The sequence below is a fragment of the Electrophorus electricus genome, chromosome 11, assembly GCF_041902795.1.
Source record: "Electrophorus electricus isolate QZ-2024a chromosome 11, ASM4190279v1, whole genome shotgun sequence".
NCBI classification, from domain to species: Eukaryota; Metazoa; Chordata; class Actinopteri; order Gymnotiformes; family Gymnotidae; genus Electrophorus; species Electrophorus electricus.
In genome coordinates this window covers 12,748,538-12,769,098 of record NC_137507.1, presented here as the reverse complement: position 1 = coordinate 12,769,098, position 20,561 = coordinate 12,748,538, and the positions used below count along the sequence as shown (strand labels likewise).

The following is a 20,561-nucleotide window of genomic DNA, read 5'->3' as shown; positions in this document are numbered from 1 at the left end:
AGAGAGCCAGTGAAGCATGTGGCGAGAGAGAGAGAGAGAGAGAGAGAGAGAGAGAGAGAGAGAGAGAGAGAGAGAGAGAGAGAGAGAGACTATAGCTGTTGTTCTGGCATGTACATTCCTGTGTCATTGCCTACTGGTCCAAGCCTAGTGCATCTGGTATAGGTTAGTATGCCACATCAAAGGGGAACTTCACAGAGGAGCTGCCCTCTGAGTTTCCCCCATCCCTTCTCCCTGAGCCATTTGCCCCATGCTCCGAAATCCAGAGCACATTCTCTGTAATGGCAGGCAGCCTTTGCAGATCGCTCACTGCCGATAACACATTGTGCATTTTTAACATGACACATCAGTGGACTGTGCCTCACGGAAGAAATTGCTAGTGGCATTTGAGTGTGTTTTAGGTGAAATTCCTCTCATTCTTCCCGACTTACGGTTTCTTATGTGAGCCACTTATGTGAATCTGCTGACTTAAGCCTGGGTTGATAAATGGAACAGGACATTGGTGAGAATCTGTGTGTGTATGTACGAGACCAGGTGCATAACTGTCATGTCAATCATCTTGAGTGACTTGATAGCTGCTGAATACCTGAAGGATTTTATCTTGGGCTCTCCATGGGTTTAAGATCATGATAATTCTGGTGCTATGAAAAAGCTCTAGTAATCATCCCACTGCAAAACACCATTCAAATGACCAAGCTCATCTGAGAAACAGATAAAATAGCCAGGCTCTGATTCAAGCCAGTACTTGGTTCTGAGAGATTCACATTCCTGTTCCACTTCCAAGGACTGACAGGGTCTCAAAGAAATCACATCATTCACTCCCCAATCAATATCAGTTTTATTAAAACAAGCATGTCACTGTTTATTGGCAATACCAGTCAATGATCCCTGAATCTGCAATAGCACACCGACCACAGCACATTGTTATTGGCGGCTGACTAATGTATCTGAAGGCTGTTTTTTTGCCATGGGGTAGAACACACACACACACACACACACACACACGCATGCACACGTGCGCGCACACACAAAACGGACCAAAAATACTCAAGTCTATTATCGCTGCAATAAAGAGATAATGATCCAACAGCGGGAATACATTTGCCAGGGCACCCATCTCTACAAAAGGGGCCGAAGGATAAGGAGTCATTAAGGCAGTGTTATCTGGTCCAGATAGCATTGGCATGTCTGCGTAGATCATTATTTTCACCCCTGGAGCCGTTTGCCAAACGAGGAGCAGCGTGGCTAGCGGAGACTTGGGGGTCAGCCGCCGCATGGGGATGAAGCCGCTAACGATACATGGCCTGGCAGCGGACGCTTTTCTTCTAAATGGTCCTAATGACTATTTTGTGGAGACTCGCACGTTTTTTCTCCCCCTCTCCTCCTCTTCTGCACTGCTTCGCGGGCTCTGTATTGCTGAGGGGGACAAAACTAAGTGTTGTTTTCATATATATATATATATGAAAACAACACTTAGTTTTGTATATATATATATATATATATACACACACACACACACACACACATATATATATATACACACACACACACACACACACATATATATATACACACACACACACACACACACACACACACACACACATATATATACACACACACACACACACACACACACATATATATACACACACACACACACACACACACACACACACACATATATATATATATACACACACACACACACACACACACACACATATATATATATATATATACACACACACACACACACACACACACACACACATATATATATATATACACACACACACACACACACACACATATATATATACACACACACACACACACACACACACACACACACATATATATATATATATATACACACACACACACACACACACACACACACACACACAACTTCTTTCTTCCTTTCTTTCATTTCTCTCATTGTCTTTCAGGACTTCAGCAAACGCCCAAGCGAGTAGCAAGGGTCTGATACAATAACAACGGCGTGTTAAATAAGACACCGTGCGCGTCTGTCTCCCTGCCTGATCTGGGGGAGTTGGGGGCTCCGCTGCCTCTCGGAGGACAAAAACGAGCTGATGTAACCGGGCTTTATTCGCAGTCAGGTTGATGTTACAAGGTGAGATGCAACAAATGCACTGCAGAAGCCTGGAACTTTCTTTCCCAATACAGTAGCAGCTTTAAGACTCATAACCGCAGGCAATTCGCAGGGCAACACGTTGTGTTTGCAATGTCTCAAACTAACACTGAGATGTAACAACATTCTTGTAATGATAACACTTAACACAAGTTTGGCCCCTATACACCATAAATACAGTATTAAATTGCATTACGAATGTTTATAGGTTACCGTGTTTGTGAAAAACACAAGACACATCAATACTGCAATGTGGTGACTCAGGTTAATGACAGTCTACACATATTACTGCATAGACTTATTTAAAACAGGAAATATTCACAGTATATAAAGCTAGAAATATTCACTGTATAACTCTTGGATTCAGCAATGTATTGATTTATTATGATGTACGCTGAGAAATGATCAAGTATTTTTCTTGTCTGCATGTTCCTCCAGACCTCCAGACCTCGTGCAGTTCCAGTGCAGTCTCTGTCTCTATTGAGACATTTAACATCTTGAATCTAATCAAAGACATTTTTTTCCTCTGTGTTTCAGGCTAAAGAAATTCAATTAGTTTAATTGGTTACTTATTATGGGCTGTTATGTGACGAGTGTGCCGCTATTGTCAAACTTCACAGGCTACATTCAACTGCCTTCCTAATTAGAGAAAAGAACTTTAATCTCAGTGTTTTACTTGTACAGTAGAGTATCACAGCTTGTCTGGCTTCACTTGTAAATGAAACTACAAAAGGCATTAAATGGCTTGAGTGTGGGCCTCTGTTGGAACCTGTAGAGCTTATTGAGGTTTAGTAAGAAATCAGCTTTCAGCCATTTTAAGGTGTTGCCATTTTCTTCCCACACAATACATTAAAAGCCCTCCGCATTTCAGCTGAAGGCGATTACCACCACTCCTCTATTCAACTGATCCCCCTAAATGCACTCGAGTGCTGACAGATTCCCTGGCAGATCTGTTTCTCCCGCACATACCCCTCGCTTTTCAGTGGAAGGAAGGGGGCAGAGAAAAAAAGAGAGGGTGGCGATTTTTGAGGTGCAATGACAACAAAATGGCTGACGAAAACGATTGCACTTACGATCAATCATAGAGCGGAGAGCACGGCACGGTCCGGCGGCTAGGCTAATGGAGTGGCGGCCGGAGGGGCCTCCACCCGCTCCTCTGCCTCCCCGCTCGAACCCCTGAGTGCGGCACTTAACCCAAATTGCTTCAGTAAACACCCGGTGCTGCGAGTGGGCGTAAGGCTAACGGGAAAACCGTGATGCCGCCTCACCCCCGGCAAGGACGTGTCGTCAGATTGGAGGCTTGAGAACGCAAGAAGAAAAGACCACCAGCACACAACATTAACACAATAGAACTGTATTACGTTTGTGCTTAAAATGATTACAATACAGTATATACACGTGTCCTAAAAATAAACATCTCATGCTGAGTGACACATAAAAAGAAAATCATTATACAATAGCAAGCAAAAAGGAATACTCCCCCCCCCCCCCCCCCCAGCCTCAAATATGTACAATCACCATTTACAAACAGTTTGTGTTTTCTCTGGGCCTGACCCTCGATTTTAAAAGGTAACTGAAGCATGGCAGAGGGAGGCTGCTTAATCATGGTACAGTAGCGTTTACTTGCACATAGCTAGTAACTGCGAGCCAATCATCTGGCCAAGGCAAAAGCCCCTGGAGCCCGGAATTCGGATGTTACACCAACACCCTACTGGCTTGTGTGGCCCAGCCTGATCTTCAAGTTACCACAGGGGCTGGCCAGCGTGCAGGCCCAGTAACCAGAGAGCTCAAGGTACGAGGCCCAGCGACCGGAGAGTGAATTAATTCAAGTATAAACATGAGAAGGACAAAGCCTCTGTACGATGCGCAATGACAAAAGAAAAACAAACAAACAAACTAATAAATACAGTGTACAAAAGAAGTAAATCAGACCCCGCCCCACCCCAACACATTTATGCCAAATTCCGCAGTAGTCCCAAAAATGATTTAGTGCACGTCCCTTCCCCCGAGACCGCCTCCACATGGCCGGTCACCTCTGGAGGCTGCGTTTTAGTTACAAAGCAGACTTTTTTTTTTTTTTGCAGGACACGGATTATCTTAATAATAAAGTTGCGTCACTGAGTGTAGCCATCCCGGGCAGGTCTGCAGAACCCATGAGTCAGGAGCAGAGAGTCAGAGGGAGGGAGCTGGGTGGTGCCCAGCTGCACAGGGCTACAGGGATGACTGCCTATCAGACTCTTTTTCTCTCTTGCACAGGGAAAAGAGAAGAAAAGTAACAGAAAAGAGAAATAAGGAAACCCACTCAACCTGAGATCGTATGTTGACATGGCTCCCTTGCTGCTGGCTGATGGTACCACACTCATGCCTTTTCGCCAATCAGTGTGCTGATTGTTTTCTCTTGCTTTTTTTTTCTCTTTTTTTGTGGTCCTCAGCCTGTAAAGGGAGTGAAATGGGGGTCACTGTGACTTGGAGAGGGGTCTTGGAGAAGACTGTGGTTGTGTTTTTCAGGGTTGGGTGTTTGTGTGTGTATGTATGTAAGAGAGTGTGAATGTGTGTGTATGTAGCTGAGGTGTTAGGCCTTGGGAGTCAAATATTTCTTTAAGGCCATGGGTTCTTGGGGGTGGGGGAGAGGCAGGGTCATTTCAAAAGAGCCACAGCAATGTCCAAGTACACAGTCACTTTGCTCTTAGGGGGGACTTGTGAAAACCCCCTTCCCACTCACAAAACGTCTCTATGGCTATTCTGTACAGCAGTGCCCAAAAGTGGGCGTTTCTTATGTACATTTTCAAGGACAGGGGCTGGAGAGGATGTTAGTGCTTTTGCTGTCTGATTGTATGTCCCCTTTCAGGTCCTCTCTCAGCTCTCTTCCCCACGTGCGGAGGGGTCGTGCAGGGGTCAGCGGACCTGCGGGGCGTAGCCTTCCTTCATCAGGCCCTCTTCGTAGTCTGTCTGGCACAAGATCATGTTGTTTTTCAGGAAGAATTTGTCTCCCACACAAAACCTGAGAAAGCAGCACAAGACAGGGAGAAGCAATGAGGGAGGGAGGGGGAGAGAGAGAAAGAGAAAGAGAGTGATAGGTTTATTTCATGTGAGTCACAGACAGGATCATCATTAGTGATCGGCTGTGGGCTTCCCACGGCACGGTCAGCGCGGCTTGTTCTCAAGCTGAGGGACTGGGGGAAAGGGAACTCGTCGATGAGTGCCAGCCCACCCCCTCAATGCTGTGTGAGGAGAACTTGACCTGTGGAAAGGCGATGTGTGCGTGTCTGTGTGTGCGCACAGCGTGTGTCTCTGGAATGCATTAGCAGCATGGAGATGCACCTCCACCTGCAGCGGCTACGTAAATAAGGCTCCATTGCAGCCTGACCTGGTCTCCCGCTGCTCACCAGGCCGCTGTCTCACTCAACCTTTTTTAGAGGAGATTATGTTGGCCAGCTGAGAGAGGGACAGAGAAAGAGAGGGAAGGAGGAGAATGGGTGGGACAGAATACATGAAAGAGAGTGAGAATGCCGACTATAAGAGTGCGTGTGAGACAGGCAAGCAGCGAGAGGGAGAGGAGAAAGAGAGATGGGGAAGAAAGAAGAGAATGAAGAGAGCGAGGGAGTGGGGGTGTGAGAGAGAGATGGAAAGAGCACTCTTCTGCTCATTGAAATGTCCTAAGGGCCGCTTATCTTGTTCACAGCGAGAGTTCGACAAGGTCGGACTACGAGTGCGTGCTTCTGTTTACCAGACCCCCCTCCCCAACACCTCTCTCTCACTTGGCATGTCTATATACCTGAGACTCCCCCATTGCCATTTGAAGGGGAAGATTAAAAGACAGGCTCGTTCAGACAGGTGCTTGAGGCTGTACCAGGAGCACAAACAGTGCAGTATGCTTAAATTCCCCCGCGTTCCCATTTGCTTTCAATTCCGAGTTCTTAAACGCAGCCTGTTCGCCGTGCTGCATTGTTTCGGGGGATAGAAAGATCAAGTGAGCGGGGATGCGTTAACCCCTCCGTCTCACAAGCAGTGGATACCTGAATAAATGGCGCCTAATCTCACCCCCACCACCCCGCATCGAAACTTTTGAGAACTTTTCGTGAGTCACAGGTGACAACGATAGGCGGCAGCTGTAGCCATTAGGTGGGATCAAGTATCAACAAGTAATATCCATTCATCCTGCTTGTTGACATGGTGATTAACACAAGGCAGAGTTGGGCTTAATGTAATGGTGTCGTTGGCTCCAATAAAAATGTCCTGTTTAAATGACACATTCTTCCTGGGAATCCATTAGTGTCCGTCTCCTCTGACAGTCTGGCCCTCTCCTCCTCCCTGTACCTCCATCCCTCCCTCCCTCTCTCCCTCTCCCTCTTTCGTTCTCTCTCTCTGCTAATAGGATCCTTCTGTGTTTATTTAAAGCCTGTGTTTTCTGCTGCCTCTTAGACTCGTCACCGCCCCATTTCGTAGCGCCAAATTGTTTCTGCTTGGTGAAATGTCAACAGCGCTTGTGACATCTGTGCACCAATTATGACGAGGATATTGCAGACAGCCCATCAGAGGCAGTGGTAATAAATGCCCTTGTGCTGCCCTGTCTTGCAGCACTTGCAATCATTACAGAGCACCACATGTTCCAGGCCCTGGCGTTACCTTTGGCTTCAGGGGCAGCCTCTCCCTCTGTCTGACTCAGTTCAACTGCCTTAATTTCCTTTAAGTAGTTTTAGTTTTGAGAAATGACATGCAAGTCTGATTTAGAGTTTTTACTGTCAGCAGAGACCAATAGAATTCTCTTTTAAGATTCATTCATTCATTCATTCATTCATTCATTCATTCATTCGCTCTCTCTTCCCCTTCTCCTTCCGTCTCTCCGCAGTTCCCCCTCAGGTCTGACAGTCATGATGAATATGTCTATAGAGACCCATCTAGTTCAAGAGAAGATTCCAAGGCAGTGCACTTAATGATGTATGGCTATGTCTGCGATTTGCCTCGGAGGTCCGTGTTAACTATAGTAGTAACATTTTCTCGACAAAAGAAGAGGCAGCCACTGAATGAGGATCTGTGAGAGCTAGACAGAATGTGAGGTAGCTTGAGGGAATAGAATAGAACAGAATAGAATAGAATCAACAGTTTCATGTAAGTTTTTATTTTTAACCTCACAGTAAACATTCGAAGCCATGTGGCATTACTGTGATCTATCAGAGGTAGGACACAGTTACCTGGGGCTCACAACCCACTGATCTGTCCTGAAGGGCAGTCCTTGAGCAATGTATGATCCAATTTGGCTCCACCAATCTCGCCATCCTGTCCAGCAGGGACAAACACCCATGGAAGTGACCTCCTCACTCCTGGACCCCAGGCTCGGGGCCCCTGCATCTATCCCCTGGGTGCTCGGAATCAGCCGACAGGCTGATCAGCCTGAGCTGGGCCATGTGGAGTGGCTTGATGAGGCCCGGGTGGACGACAGGTTCATCGATTAGCTGCTTGACCAGTGCTGAGCTGTGGCTAAAGGATGGCTAGAATCTGCCAACCTCTAACACACATGCTCAGACACACACACACACACACACACGCGCGCGCGCACGCACATGCACACACACCTATGATGGGCCGGTACTCATTAACTAAGCTGAAGAAATAACACAAAGGCACACGAGTCAAAAAAATGAAAGTTCACATGCGAGTATGAATTCTTCAGTGGACAACGCTGACGATGAATGATAATCTCCTTGTGCTGGGAGACACATAAATCATACCTGAAAATGTGCTATTTTGTGTGACTGACAATCACATTTTGTCCATCTAGCAGCAGGGAGATGGATTTGCTGGAAGCTGAGGTTTTAGCCTGCCTCTTTATTACAATGTCTCTAAATGGCATCCACTCCATCCCTGAGCATAAGAGGCAGTCCAGTTCAGTGCAGGCGGAAATCGGGCTAATCGCTGGCGGTGTGCAACACTCTCTCCTCTCAGCTGTGCTTCTGTGTGGGCTGCAGTGACTAATAAAGCTGCTTCAGAGGAGATGATGTCTGTGTTGACGCTGAGAGGGGGAGGGAGGGAGGGAGCTCTGGTGTGGATATAAGCTTGATTGTGGCCATTTAACCACAGAACACCAATGTTGGGCCTCTCTTGACCCATCCAGGGGGAGAATAATTACATACTGTGAACCCTGCTAACCTCCAATAGTCATCTCTGTGTATCAGAACCTGGCAAAGAGACCATGATGGCCATTTTGTTAGAGAGATTATATGTCTCTATCTTAATAGAAACATATAATGGCCAGGGCTCCCCGCCCCTTATTTTACACAGTCCAATGACACAGCAAAGGCATCAAGATGGAAAAGGACTGCTTATTTTTAAGGTGAAATTCTACAGTTTTTTCTTTTTAATTATTATTTTTATTATTGCCTTATTTTCTACCAATTTCTTTGTAACCAATGCAATCGCTACTTTAGCTGGGTTAATTTCCAGTGCAAATAAGGCCAAGGACCTTCTCTGACCCCAAACTGTGTGTAACAAGTGATTCATCTGTCTCCCTGCTTTAACGGTGCCACATGGTGGTGAACGTTCTGGTCCTGATCACTTCATGGAGCTGTGATGGCTCATTTTCATGGTTGGGGCTCCCAGTTTTGACTCTTCTGTAGCTTTGCCTGCAGAACTAAATGTGGAAAGCAGGCATGGAGTGCAACGCACTGGAAAACCCTGATAAGCAAATCAACATTCAAACCGAATTCGGTACGAGTGCCAGTGGAAACCGATGGGAGTGCACTCCCCCCCCCACCCCCCACCACCACGCGTTCTTTTTTTAAAATATCTACTGCCATCGCAGGCAGTTGACAGAGCCTGCCTGTCCCCACCGATGCTTATCATGGAACATCACAACACTGGAGTGAGCTGATACAGGGGTGAGGCGTGGAAGCGTTACCGTGACAGCAGACTGCTGCAGAGCTTCGCCATTCCCCCATCCGCCTTTCTTTTCGGAGAGGTGCATTAAAAAAAAATTGCGATGCGCTTTCCTCAAAAGCCCTGAAGGGAACAAGAAAGTCGCCCAGTAGTCTCGGGTGGCACGTATGCTTGTGTTTGTCTGTGGAAGTAACGTCTTGTTAGGTTGTTGCCGAATGAATTTGTGCCCAAACAGCTTTTCGGGAGGGGAATATTTTCATATCGCAGCATTGATGGTGCCTTCCCACACATGAGGGTCTGAAGCACAAGACTACTCTGGACTGGCAGCTCCAGAGCTGAGAAATCAGAGGTCTAGAGAAGCTGGAGCAGGTGCAACACTCAGCTCATGTCTCCCGGGGTCTGTGGGGAACAGTGTCACCTGTAAGACCATCCATTTAGGTGACACCCCATGCTTCACTGCTGGCACTGTGACATACAGGCCTTATAACCACCCTTTAAATGTTATTATAAGTATTCCTGTCCCAAAGTGTCAAGAAAGTGTGTGAAAAGTTAAGCCTTAGGGCAAGAAACAACAGCAATTAGTGCTGACACCATGCCATAAATCTTGTCGTGAGGGCGGGCAAAATTGTGATGGGCAGGCGAATGGCGTGAAGAGGCCCCGGCAGGGAGCACGCGGGACTGACGTCGATTTTATTAAACAGTTGATTGGCTGGCCTAATGTAAAAAGAAAGATTTGCCCGAGTCTAAATGGGTTTTAATGGCAGCCTGGCCAGTACACCAGGCTGGGCCCTAGCTGATGGAGATTAGCTGACTTCTTGCATTAGGTGAGCGTGTCTCGCGCAGTGAAGTGAAGTGGCAAGACAATAACCCGGTGCTAATTGTGCGTAACCAGAGCCTGCAATCTGCCCCGCTGATGTGCACTGCTCTTGTGTGTGTGTGTATGGGTGAGTGTGTGTGTTTGTATGTGTGTTGGTGTGAAAAAGAAAGTGAGACAGAGGTATCCATGAATTTTCTTCCATGTGTAAAGGCTCTGGATTCTGTAAGGACTTCACCTTACGAGAGTTCTCTACAATGAGATTACAAATGCCTGTTTTATCTCACTCTTCAAGGAAGGATGAAATAATAAATATCAGGCAAGGGGAAAAATCTAGTTGTGCGTAATAATTCAAATACTGCACACTGGGAGTTCACTGGGATTACTGGCCAGTTTCATACATGAACATGAGTTGCATATGCTGTGTGTGACTCAAACAGTGAAACCGTTTTACAGAACAGACTAAGAATCCAGCAGTGGTCCTCTGCTACTGTGTGCAGGCAGAACCCGTGAGAAAATAGCCTACTTTGCACGGTGGCAGCTAATGATGACATCACGTAACCATAACAATGAGGAGACTGGCAAGCATCACGTACAACTGAGCGGGTCTTCACTTTTATATCTGCCCTGAGACGTGTTGGACAGGCGAGCGGGCTCTGATCGTCACTGCGACCGCTCCCGACGGGCTGGGGCGAGATGCGGCGGTGCCTACCTCTGGTTGCAGAGCTGGCAGGCGAAGCAGTCCAGATGATAGACATTCTCCTTGGCCCTCATGACCATCTCAAACGCTGGGATGAGCTTGCTGCAGGCCGCGCAGTTTCCCGTCACGCCGAACAGCCTGCCGAAACAAGTCAAGGTCAGCGCCCTTTTACCAAGAAAAAAAAGAAGCAACAAATGGAAATGTGGTGGAACGTGGGCCACATGGGGGCTAATTCCCAGTGTCATGGGTTAAACAATCATCATAATAATATGGACTTAGAAAGTGCCCTAAAGGCATGAGAGACGGGTCAAGTGCAATAGAAATATCATGCCGGCGACTAGTGCTGCTGACATGAGCGAGACGAGGTTAGCACCGTGGAGGCCACGCAGCCTCACACTGCCCAGGACAGGCCCTATTCTTTTATTTAGGCTGCTCACAGGGCCACAGAGAGCGAGAGAAAGAGGATTCATTAGGGATGCATTGATGTTACTCCACCATGACCTAGCTTGGGTAAAGGGGGAGGAGGGTGAGAAAGAAAGAGAGAGAGATCTGATAACAAAATCATATAACAAAATAACCTATTAGGCAGACTTCTCCAGGCACTTTTTAGCCATCATTGTTAAAATGATAAAACTGCATGCCACTCTCCGAGCCTGTAAGAGATGGCAATCTGATAAATGATCTCAGGGCCTGGGATATGCAGGGTTGTTTATTAACCTTCAGAAAGCATGTTCCCCATAGGCTCAAATGAAGAAAAAAGAAAGAAAAGAGAAATGAAAGATTGTGCTCTTATGAATAGCTACGGAATTAAGGGCTATTGTCAACACACCTAGAGCGCAGGCGAGGCTATCTCCCGCAGCGGTCCAGGGAAATGAGGAAGAGCAAACGAGGTTTCAGCCATTGGTTTGATACCAATGTAATTAAAAGAATTATGCCTTTCCCTTTGAGCTTTCTAAATATAGATGCATTCGCCCCCCCCCCTCCGCCCCCCCTTCTGCTGCATTCAGGCCATGGCATGAAACAGATCATTTCTTTACTTCAACCAAGACTGCAATTGATCTGAAATATCTTATATGTATATAAAAGGACACAAATGATTGATTATGTGATAAAATGCCTATTCTGACAGCCACACACAGGGAGAGATGCACCTACATATGATTATGATGAATTAAAACAGGAAAAGAGTCAGACGTGCTTCTAAGGTTGCAAAAAAAGAAACTCCTTGAAAAATGCTGCCAAGATGATTTGTTTTAGGCAGAGAAAACATTTTGTTTCACCTGATGAATGACAAACGATACCCATATGAAAAAGTGATGCCTGAAGCTCTTTGTGCCATGTTGCATTTTTACTATGCGTTCTGCGAGCTTCACCTTCCCAGTCTCCTGCAAATGCAAACGGGGTCCACACCTTCAACTGGGCCTGTCACGCTACTTGGGTTTGAGCAAGTGCGCCCAGAGGTCTGGTCTTTGCAAATACATGAAGCTTCCCATAACCCCCTCTCCCAGAGTGAGGGACAAGCCTGCATTTATCTGCCTGCTGTCTCTCAGGGGATCATCGTGGTGGAGTTGCACTATGAACAGCATGGTAGAGTAATGGAGTAAAACACACTGGTATGAACAATTCAGGTCATCAACTGCTTTAGAACCCATCTGGCAAACTGCCGCCTTTCAATACTGCTGACTGTTCGTATGAAATGGCATATAAGACGTTATGATGTTAGGAAGACTCGTACACCATTTTACAGTTTGAATCAGACACAGACTATGGCAGCTGTGAAGCCAGAGATAGGAAACTCATATGTGTTATTCAGCATTTCTACAAGAAGTGAATAGCAAACGTGAAGACGTTAACCAAATGAATTTGCACAAAATGTCTCTGAATGTTGTGTCAAGGGCCCTGCTGATTTCATTTGAATTTTTCCCTGATTCTGTTTTTTCCCCCCCCCCCAACTTATTTTCTGTGATTTGCCTGAATTCATTTTTGCCCTCTATTAGCTACATAAATATTTAAGTAGCGGTTGAGAACACTTGTATAAAATTGCATAATTTCTTTAGTTTATTATTCTGTAGTGCTTCATGTTAGTAATGTGTATGTAAAACTATTCCAAAAATTAAGGTAAATTAAATACATTCACATATATGTCACTTGAAGGATACACTGGAGGAGTGGGACGATGAGGCATACACTATCATACAACACTCCTGCACATCAGTACTTACAAAACATTTATTACATTTATTATTTATTAAGGTCGATGTGATGTTGTGCGACTAAAATAATGATAAAATAATACTGTTAGCAGAAACTCTCATCGTAATTGAACTAAAAATGCTTCAAACCTAAAATAGTCGAACTGAAACGAAGTGCACTTGTCAGGGCTTAAATAACTGCAGAGAGTGCGAGTTTTCATTTCTAGCCCTTATGCTTTGAAATATCTATTATGAAACAGGCACATATTCCTTATTTAGTCTAATACTTTCATCTGAGAGACACTTTTCCATTAGAGTGCATCATGGCCAGGTACTTGATTTTTCTTGGTGAGGGACTCTTTCGTCAGTCGAGATGCTTTATTTAGCCTACAAAAGCTTCTCCCGCTGCAGGCCGAGCACACCAGAAAGTAAATGCGAGACAGTTCGCTCTGACATCTTTGATACGGGACAGTAACTGGGATACTGGTCTGCACCAAAGTTTGCTGATCCTGCGGAATTTTACAGCCTGTTCATTAACAGAAGAAGCATCACTGAGAGCAACACTATAAAGACAAACTAGAAGCCCAGTGTACTAAAACTACGGCAAGAATTATGCCTGTACTCCAGCTGCAAGGCCAGTACCTGATCTATGGTGTATGACAAGTTTGAGAAGAAACTGCGAATTTGCGCTGAAGCTCTAAGTGTCTATGCCCCTGTGGGTTTCTTTCACCCTTATTCTGTTTTCTCTCCTGAATATATATATATATATATATATATATATATATATATATATATATATATATATATATTCCAAGTGCGAGAATATATAAAAAAAAACTTGGCACACCTCTATCACAATGTGTACAATGGAGGAGTGGAATGTCCAGGTATAAGGTTTCACAGAAAACACCTGTACATCAGCATTCACACAACCTTTACTGGTTGTACTGACTTATTGCAGGTTTGCCTACCTAGCCTACTGGAACTCAAACATGCTGCCAAGTGATTTGTGTGTGGGTTAGGCTGCTGTCACACGCAGCCATGCAACTTCTTCCCTTCTGAATCTCTCAATAAGTAAAATGCTTTTGCTTAAGTTAGACGTGTGAAAGATCATTAGGCACTTAATGTACTGAAATGCATCACAATTCCACGCAGTGCCACATTTATATGTAAATTCCATTTTTATGTGTAAATTCTATGAAATCCACCACAATTCCATATGAAAGTGTGAATCCACAAGGCCCTATATGTGCATACGGCAGAAAGGAAACCCAGCAGGCAAGTGTCCCAGGTAATCCACCTACACGTACTCAGAGCATGCACACGGCCTTGTGCATGTGGACATTTACAGCTTGCCACTATCTAAACCTATGTACTTTAAGAAATCACCATGCTACCACTCAAAAAATTATAGATGACATGATTGAATGTCCAGATCCTAGAAGTGTCCAGTGCTTAGGGATGTCACACAGAAGTAGTACTACTGCACAGCCACAAGACCCATCAACCAGGCTAACATACGACACCTTGTCCATAAAAACTCCTATGTTAGAATGCTATGTCGATTATAGTTAAGCATTCAGTACAATAATATGTGGAGAACTTGTCATAAACCTCAGCAAGAGCTCAGAGAAGGAGACTTCTGTATCTCTCCCTGCACCTGGCTGCTGGACTTTCTGACAGGCTGACCAAGGAAGCGAGGGCGAGAAGCACATCTTCAGAAGTGCTTAGTCTGACTCTTGTTGCCCTGAGAGTCATGTCCGATGCCAAGATTACACTTCTCGTACACTCAACTGCACAGATACAAAAATTAACAGTTATAACATCAAATTCAAAGATCATGACACTAGTCAAAGTGTTAAATAACAACAAGTAATCAGTTTACAAGTAATCAGTAATCAGATTACAAGTAATCAGTAATCAGTTATTGGGGCGATGCTGATGAGTTACTGAGGTGTAATCAAAACAGGTAAGTGCCAGTGTCTCAGACCCAGTTTAAAACTGCTTAGACTAAGATGATTTTCCACTGGGCCTCCACCATTAGCAGGTCAGTCCAAGCTAAATAAAGAGGCTGAATCCATGTACAGGAAACCAGCCTTAAATGTCTTAAAAACAGAACCACACTCTGTGCTTTGGGGAAATAACCACAGTCATGTAGTGATTCAGAGAGATGGAGCTTCAGTACTTCAGTAAACATCACTATCAAACTCAGCTTGTGCGCCATCTTAACAATGCAAGCCAAGCTGCCACACTCACAGAGTACATGTCCGAGTTTTGTATGCTGGCTCTATATACTATGTTATTTACTGCCTTGAGGACATTTGGCAAGCATGAATTCCATTTTATCTGTACATGTACTGGTTACATATAACAAATAAACCTTGAGATTGAAACTGAAACCTTTAAAACAGAAAGCAAACTGCTTTTTAGGGATCACACACGATTAAGTAAGAAATCTATCGCATATAGACATGTATGTTACATCTATGTTACATCCATATGTTACATCCCATAAGAACAGACACCAGAAGTGTGCAAAGAAAATGCATGGAATTGACCTTGAAAGTCCTTGACGGGCTTCCCGTAGGGAAGAGCCTTGTCTTCTAAGGCTGCTCCAGGATCAAGCAATGGAACATCTCTGTGTACACTGCAGCTCTTTTGGGGATACACTTCTCAACTTCTCTTCAAGCACGTAGTACTCTGGGCTGCTGATTTCGGTTCGAGTTCTTTCAGAGCCTGACAACTTCAACACACTCAACTATTTCTAGAGTTTCAGAAAAGGCTCGACTTTCAGCTTATGAATAAAGCAGAAGACCCTTGAGTCCTAATGCCTCACAGAAACTCAGCCTCAACTGTATGCTCTGTAGTTCCAAATGCACTATAAGGACTCAGTTATTTAAACCCACTGATTTATAGGTAGAAGACATGGCTGAGAGGAACTCTTCCACACTGCATGGGTTTTGCTGGAACTTCAACTTCAGATAGCTATATTATTTGCTGGGAAAAACAACAACAAAACCCAAGAACATTCAGGAAAGTGTTATAAATGTGGATTAAAGAAACGTTTGGCATTATTTGTCTAGTGATGTTGAATCAGGTAGTTGATTCTCAGGATTGCAAGTGATGGCAAAGTAAAAAGCTGATCTGCACATCCTTAGCACAGTACAATCTACACATCAAACACTCTACTGAGAGCGTTTCAAACGCCGTTCCACAGACGTTCCAAGTTCTGCTTTTATAATAAAGTAGAGAGAACCATATTAGAGATGGTGGTGGTGCAACCAATACTGACATCTCCTGAGGTAGCCCTGCTCCTCCACCAGGCAGGAGTTGAAGGGGGAGGGGGAGATGGATGGAGCCCTGCCTGCCACTTCTCTTTCCCTGCTCCGCCAGTTTGATGCCACAGGCGCTAATGGCTCTCAGGGGAGGAGGCGAATTAAGCGTGCTTGGCTGGTAATGAATTCAGAAGGCACATGCTCTCTATGTGCAGCCTCTGAGAGGCCTGGGAGTTCAGAGTGCAAAACAGGTTAGCCTGCACCATTTCAACTGTTGGCTTCAAGAGCATGTTTGTGACAGAAGCAGAGTGACAACCAGTGATGATGGCATTCGTGGTCTTTTCTGGGCAGATGAGTTTGGTCAGGAACTGCGCAGGATCTTGGGGACATTGCACTCTCTGTGCGCAAAGGTTTCACACAGAAACGTAGATTTGGAATATTTAAAAAGGCTGAAGGGACAACACAATTCCAAATGAAAAATTCATGGCAGGTCACATGAGCAATCAGCAGTGCTTTACTGGAGATAAATGCGGTGGAGGTACATGGCGCCACCTCATGGCTCAGTGGTACCTATTTGATGAAAAAGAAACAGACACCAATTAAATTATTCCACAAGGCTTTAGCCCAGTGGTCGCACAGGCGAAATCCAGGCACTCAGCTAGCCTGTAATCATTAGAAAGACCCCATTGGAAAATGTACAAGTAGTATCACCTCAACACTCTCTACAAAATTCTTATAATTTACTGATTGTCAAATGCAAACGAGGGTCTATTGTCATCATGATATGCAATCAAAAGGGATTCAAAAAGGCAAGGGGAAAAAGCTAGCTGCAATAACCTGCTTTCAGTGATATGTTATGACCTGAAACATTTCATCTGGGTTCGTTAAGCTTACAGGTTTGTATGCTTGGGCATTCTCTAACTATCAAGGGCAACAAATTAAGCTTTCTTCATTTAAAACAAATTATTACTTTCTTTCAGGGCTAATAATTATTTTTTCTTTAAAGGGAAACAAGAAAGAGTGATAACTCCACCACTTCCAGAGCCATTTGAAATTCTGACAGAGGCTCCCTCTCCCTCCATCCTCCTCTCTCCCTCTCCTTCTATCCTCCTCTCCCTCCATCCTCCTCTCCCCTCTCCACATCCTCTACTCCCTCTCTCTCCATCCTCTCCTTCCTCTCCCTCTATTTTCTCCTTCCCCTGTGCCGCCCCTGCCGCTTCAATTGCTCTGGCCCTGGCGTGCATTCATCAGCTGCCGAATTAGAATTTGTTTCCTCACAAACCATTGATCATCGGCCTATTACCAGGCAAATGACAGTTAATTACCCACTACATTAACCACCGGGACCTGGGGACTGGCTCCCCGTGCCATCAGTCAACATGATGAATGTGGCAAGTTCAGTAATGCACGGCCGTTCCCTCCGTCCGCCTGCCACGCTGAGAGCAACCCCTGGATCTCACTTCCCAGCACCCAGGGAAAATCTATGGCAATCTGCATAATTACAGGCTCAGGGTTAAATAACAGACAAATGATTTGTTGCGTCTAGAGTAGCAAGCGCCCCGCACTAGCATGTTCTCGCGGCCCGTGCCGGCGCGAGCTTTTAAACGGTGGCGTTTAGCGGGTGGTAGGTGGGGTGGGGATAGGGACAGCGAGCTGCAGCCAGTTGGAGCATCTGAAAGAGCTGGAGTGGGGGTGGGGGTAGGCGGTGGTGTCAGTGCTGGGAGACGAGAGACTGGGCAGGGCTGGCAGATGTGATCAGACGTGTGCTTTCTTCAATTTACACCCTCCTGCATGTGCGATTTCCCAAAGATTAAACAACTCTTGGGGCAAAATTATTTCAATTAGGGCGGCCGTGACCTGGGAATTGTCTGCGGGATAAGATTTCCCTCTTGAGTGCCCTGCCTTGCCTGGCTGCTGGCTGGATCAGTTCTAATCTGCACCTGGACTCTGATATCCTAATGATGAATTATGGGCCCTTCTCTCTGCCTCTTGCTGCTGCGCTGCAGCCGGAGCAGTTCTCCCCACCTGACTGTCAGTCTGCACAGGCTGAGGTGGGGGATCACAGCTAATCGCCCAGAAAACGCCCGCGCACATGTTTCAGACTCATGAGCATCTCATGACCACCTCTCACTTATTAGGCTTCATATCCTCTCCCTTTTCAATGTCTCTCTCTCAGCCTCTCCCCGTCTCCTTCTCTCTCTGTCTCCCTCCCTCGTCCTGTGTCCCTCCCTCTCCCTCCCTCGCTGCGTCGCTTTTCTGGACATCAGAACCATGCAGCACGCACAACTCAGTAGTCGAGTCACGAGATCTAATGCACAGAAACTTGCCTGCTAAAAAGGGTAATTGTTTCCTGACAGTAAAGGTTACGGGTTCTGTTTGCATCTACAATGTAATTAATTGTAAACAGTCTTGTAGGAAGAAAACAACTTCAGAAAATGACTACATTATAAGGGCGATAAAACATAGATGAGCAAATATCAGATAAGACGGCAGCTTAAATTGCCTACAAAAGGAATAAGGGAGGCCAAACATTTGCATTTGAGTGTATGAACACAGACAGAATGGAAAAGGCAATTCCTTTTTTAGTGACTCTTTCAACTGAAAATTGCAGGGAAACAAAGAAAAAAAAACATAATTATGCCCTCACTAAATACTACCATCCAAAAGGCTGCAGGGCCTATCAGTGCTGAAATTTGGCTGCAGCATGCAGGGACTCGGAGGGCATTTTGAAGAGGGTGTAATGAAAGTTTTCAGCCCCCGCAGGGCCCAGATGTGCACTTCGATAGGCACTTGTCGGTGCCAACCCACCTGCAGCCGCGAGCTGGCCGCCAGGGTAGCCCCAGCTAGGCCTGCAATTATCTGCACCAAACACGTGCAGTCCCACGAGTCGGTGCTCTTCACAGCTAATTAAGCTAGTCTCAACTGGAGGGGACTGTCCAAAAACATAATGTGTTCAGTCCGCTGATCTTGAAGCCGTTTACTTGGAAAGGAAATACCAACGTTGTGATCTTTTGCTACAGCAATGGAAATGCAATGATGGACAGAACCACTGGTGGCGTGGAGAGCTTCTAAATGGATATAGTCAAAATGCAGACTTACTGCGGCCGTGGGGCAGTGTTGATGCCAGCATGAATGGATTCCTTTTCTGATATATATCATGCTTTAGATATGTACTCAAAGAAAATTTACAAGTGCAAGATGAATTTAGTGAATGATAGGGATCAATAAAACACTTCTGAGCATGCCGGATGCTCCGAAACGATTTCGTTTTTCCAAGAGCAACTTTCAACCTCTGCTACCGCCCCGTATTCTTCCTGAAAGACTACTCCAAAGATGAATGCCGTTCAAGTATAAAGGACGCTCGTGTTGCACTTAAGAAGTTCAAAAGGCTTTTTCTCTTTTTAGCACATATGCTAAAATATCCATCTGTTAAGACAAACAGAGCATCTTTTCATCTGCTCATGGCAGACTCCATTTCATTACAACTTGTCAAGGACTAAAAAGGGGAAACAATAACGTCCTACCCTTGACCCGTCGAATGAGTACCTGACCTTTCCATCACGACAATTTAGTGAGGAGGAAAAACAGAGGATTAAGTATTTGCACTTCTACTTCAGATTCGATTGATGGTGATTACACATGCCCATTCTGACCTGCCTGCATTTCCAGATTACATGTGAAAAGCCCAATTTAATTACAGGAAGTCAAGAACACACGCATTTGCAAGAATGGGCATTATTGGCGAGGTAATTGCCAGACATGTGAAGTGAATTGTAGTGCAGAGAGGTTAATGGTGGCCAGGCTCCTCCACCTCCCACCCCCCAAGCACAACATAGTAATTACGAGACGCCTTCAGAGCTTTTAACATCTCTGTGTCATTCCATGACAAAACAGGGGCTAGCAGAAATGTCACTTTTTTGTGCTATGGCTTTTTAGGGGTTTTTTCATGGTAAAGGGACTTTGCGGTAAACTTCATTTAAATAACAATATCTACAACAATGATTGGCTGTGTAAGCCTTTGAAATGTCACATAAAAATGTGCAAATGGAAGCTAGCAAAAAAAAGAAAAAAAGAAAAAAAGAAAAAAGGAAAGAAACGGAATTGTTAAAACAGGTCCTTAGTGGAACATTCATGTCATGAACACAGACAACAGATGCATCCATTCTAAGCAGGAGATGTACAACAGAGCAAGATGCACATTGCTCCCTGCATGCAACATACAGCTTTCTCCATATGCTGATGCATCATGTATCACATTTACACTCAAGGGATTGTGTTTACATTTCCAGCCTTGTGTAGAGGTTTAGGAGTGCAGGGTGGATATGCTGCGGTTATGACCACGCTGAGCGCAAATGGCTTCGAAAAATTCACTCTTCGTCTTCGGACTGACCGGCAAAACAGACAAGTCTGTCCATCTCGGTTACGATTGTGCTCAAGAGTGTCACTGTGTTGGAGAGAATCACTGTGCCGTGATTCAAAAGAAAGAAACTTAAATGTTAAAGCAGGCAGGGATCAGATGAGTCATAAAATGCACTGATCTAAGATGAGCATGATG

General features: G+C 45.2%; 1 protein-coding gene across 3 annotated transcripts in view; it reads right to left on the bottom strand.

The window, feature by feature from the left end:
- Positions 1–3,490: 3,490 nt before the first annotated feature.
- lmo3 (LIM domain only 3) overlaps positions 3,491–20,561 on the bottom strand; it is a 38,455-nt gene continuing 21,384 nt past the window's right edge. For all 3 annotated transcript variants that reach the window (XM_027002164.3, XM_027002163.3, XM_027002162.3), the window contains exons 3-4: positions 10,552–10,677; positions 3,491–5,153 (exon numbers count right to left, since the gene is read on the bottom strand). In XM_027002164.3, the coding sequence (XP_026857965.1) occupies positions 5,048–5,153; positions 10,552–10,677 (232 nt within the window). In that variant the 3' untranslated portion in view covers positions 3,491–5,047. The remainder of the gene's footprint in view (positions 5,154–10,551; positions 10,678–20,561) is intronic.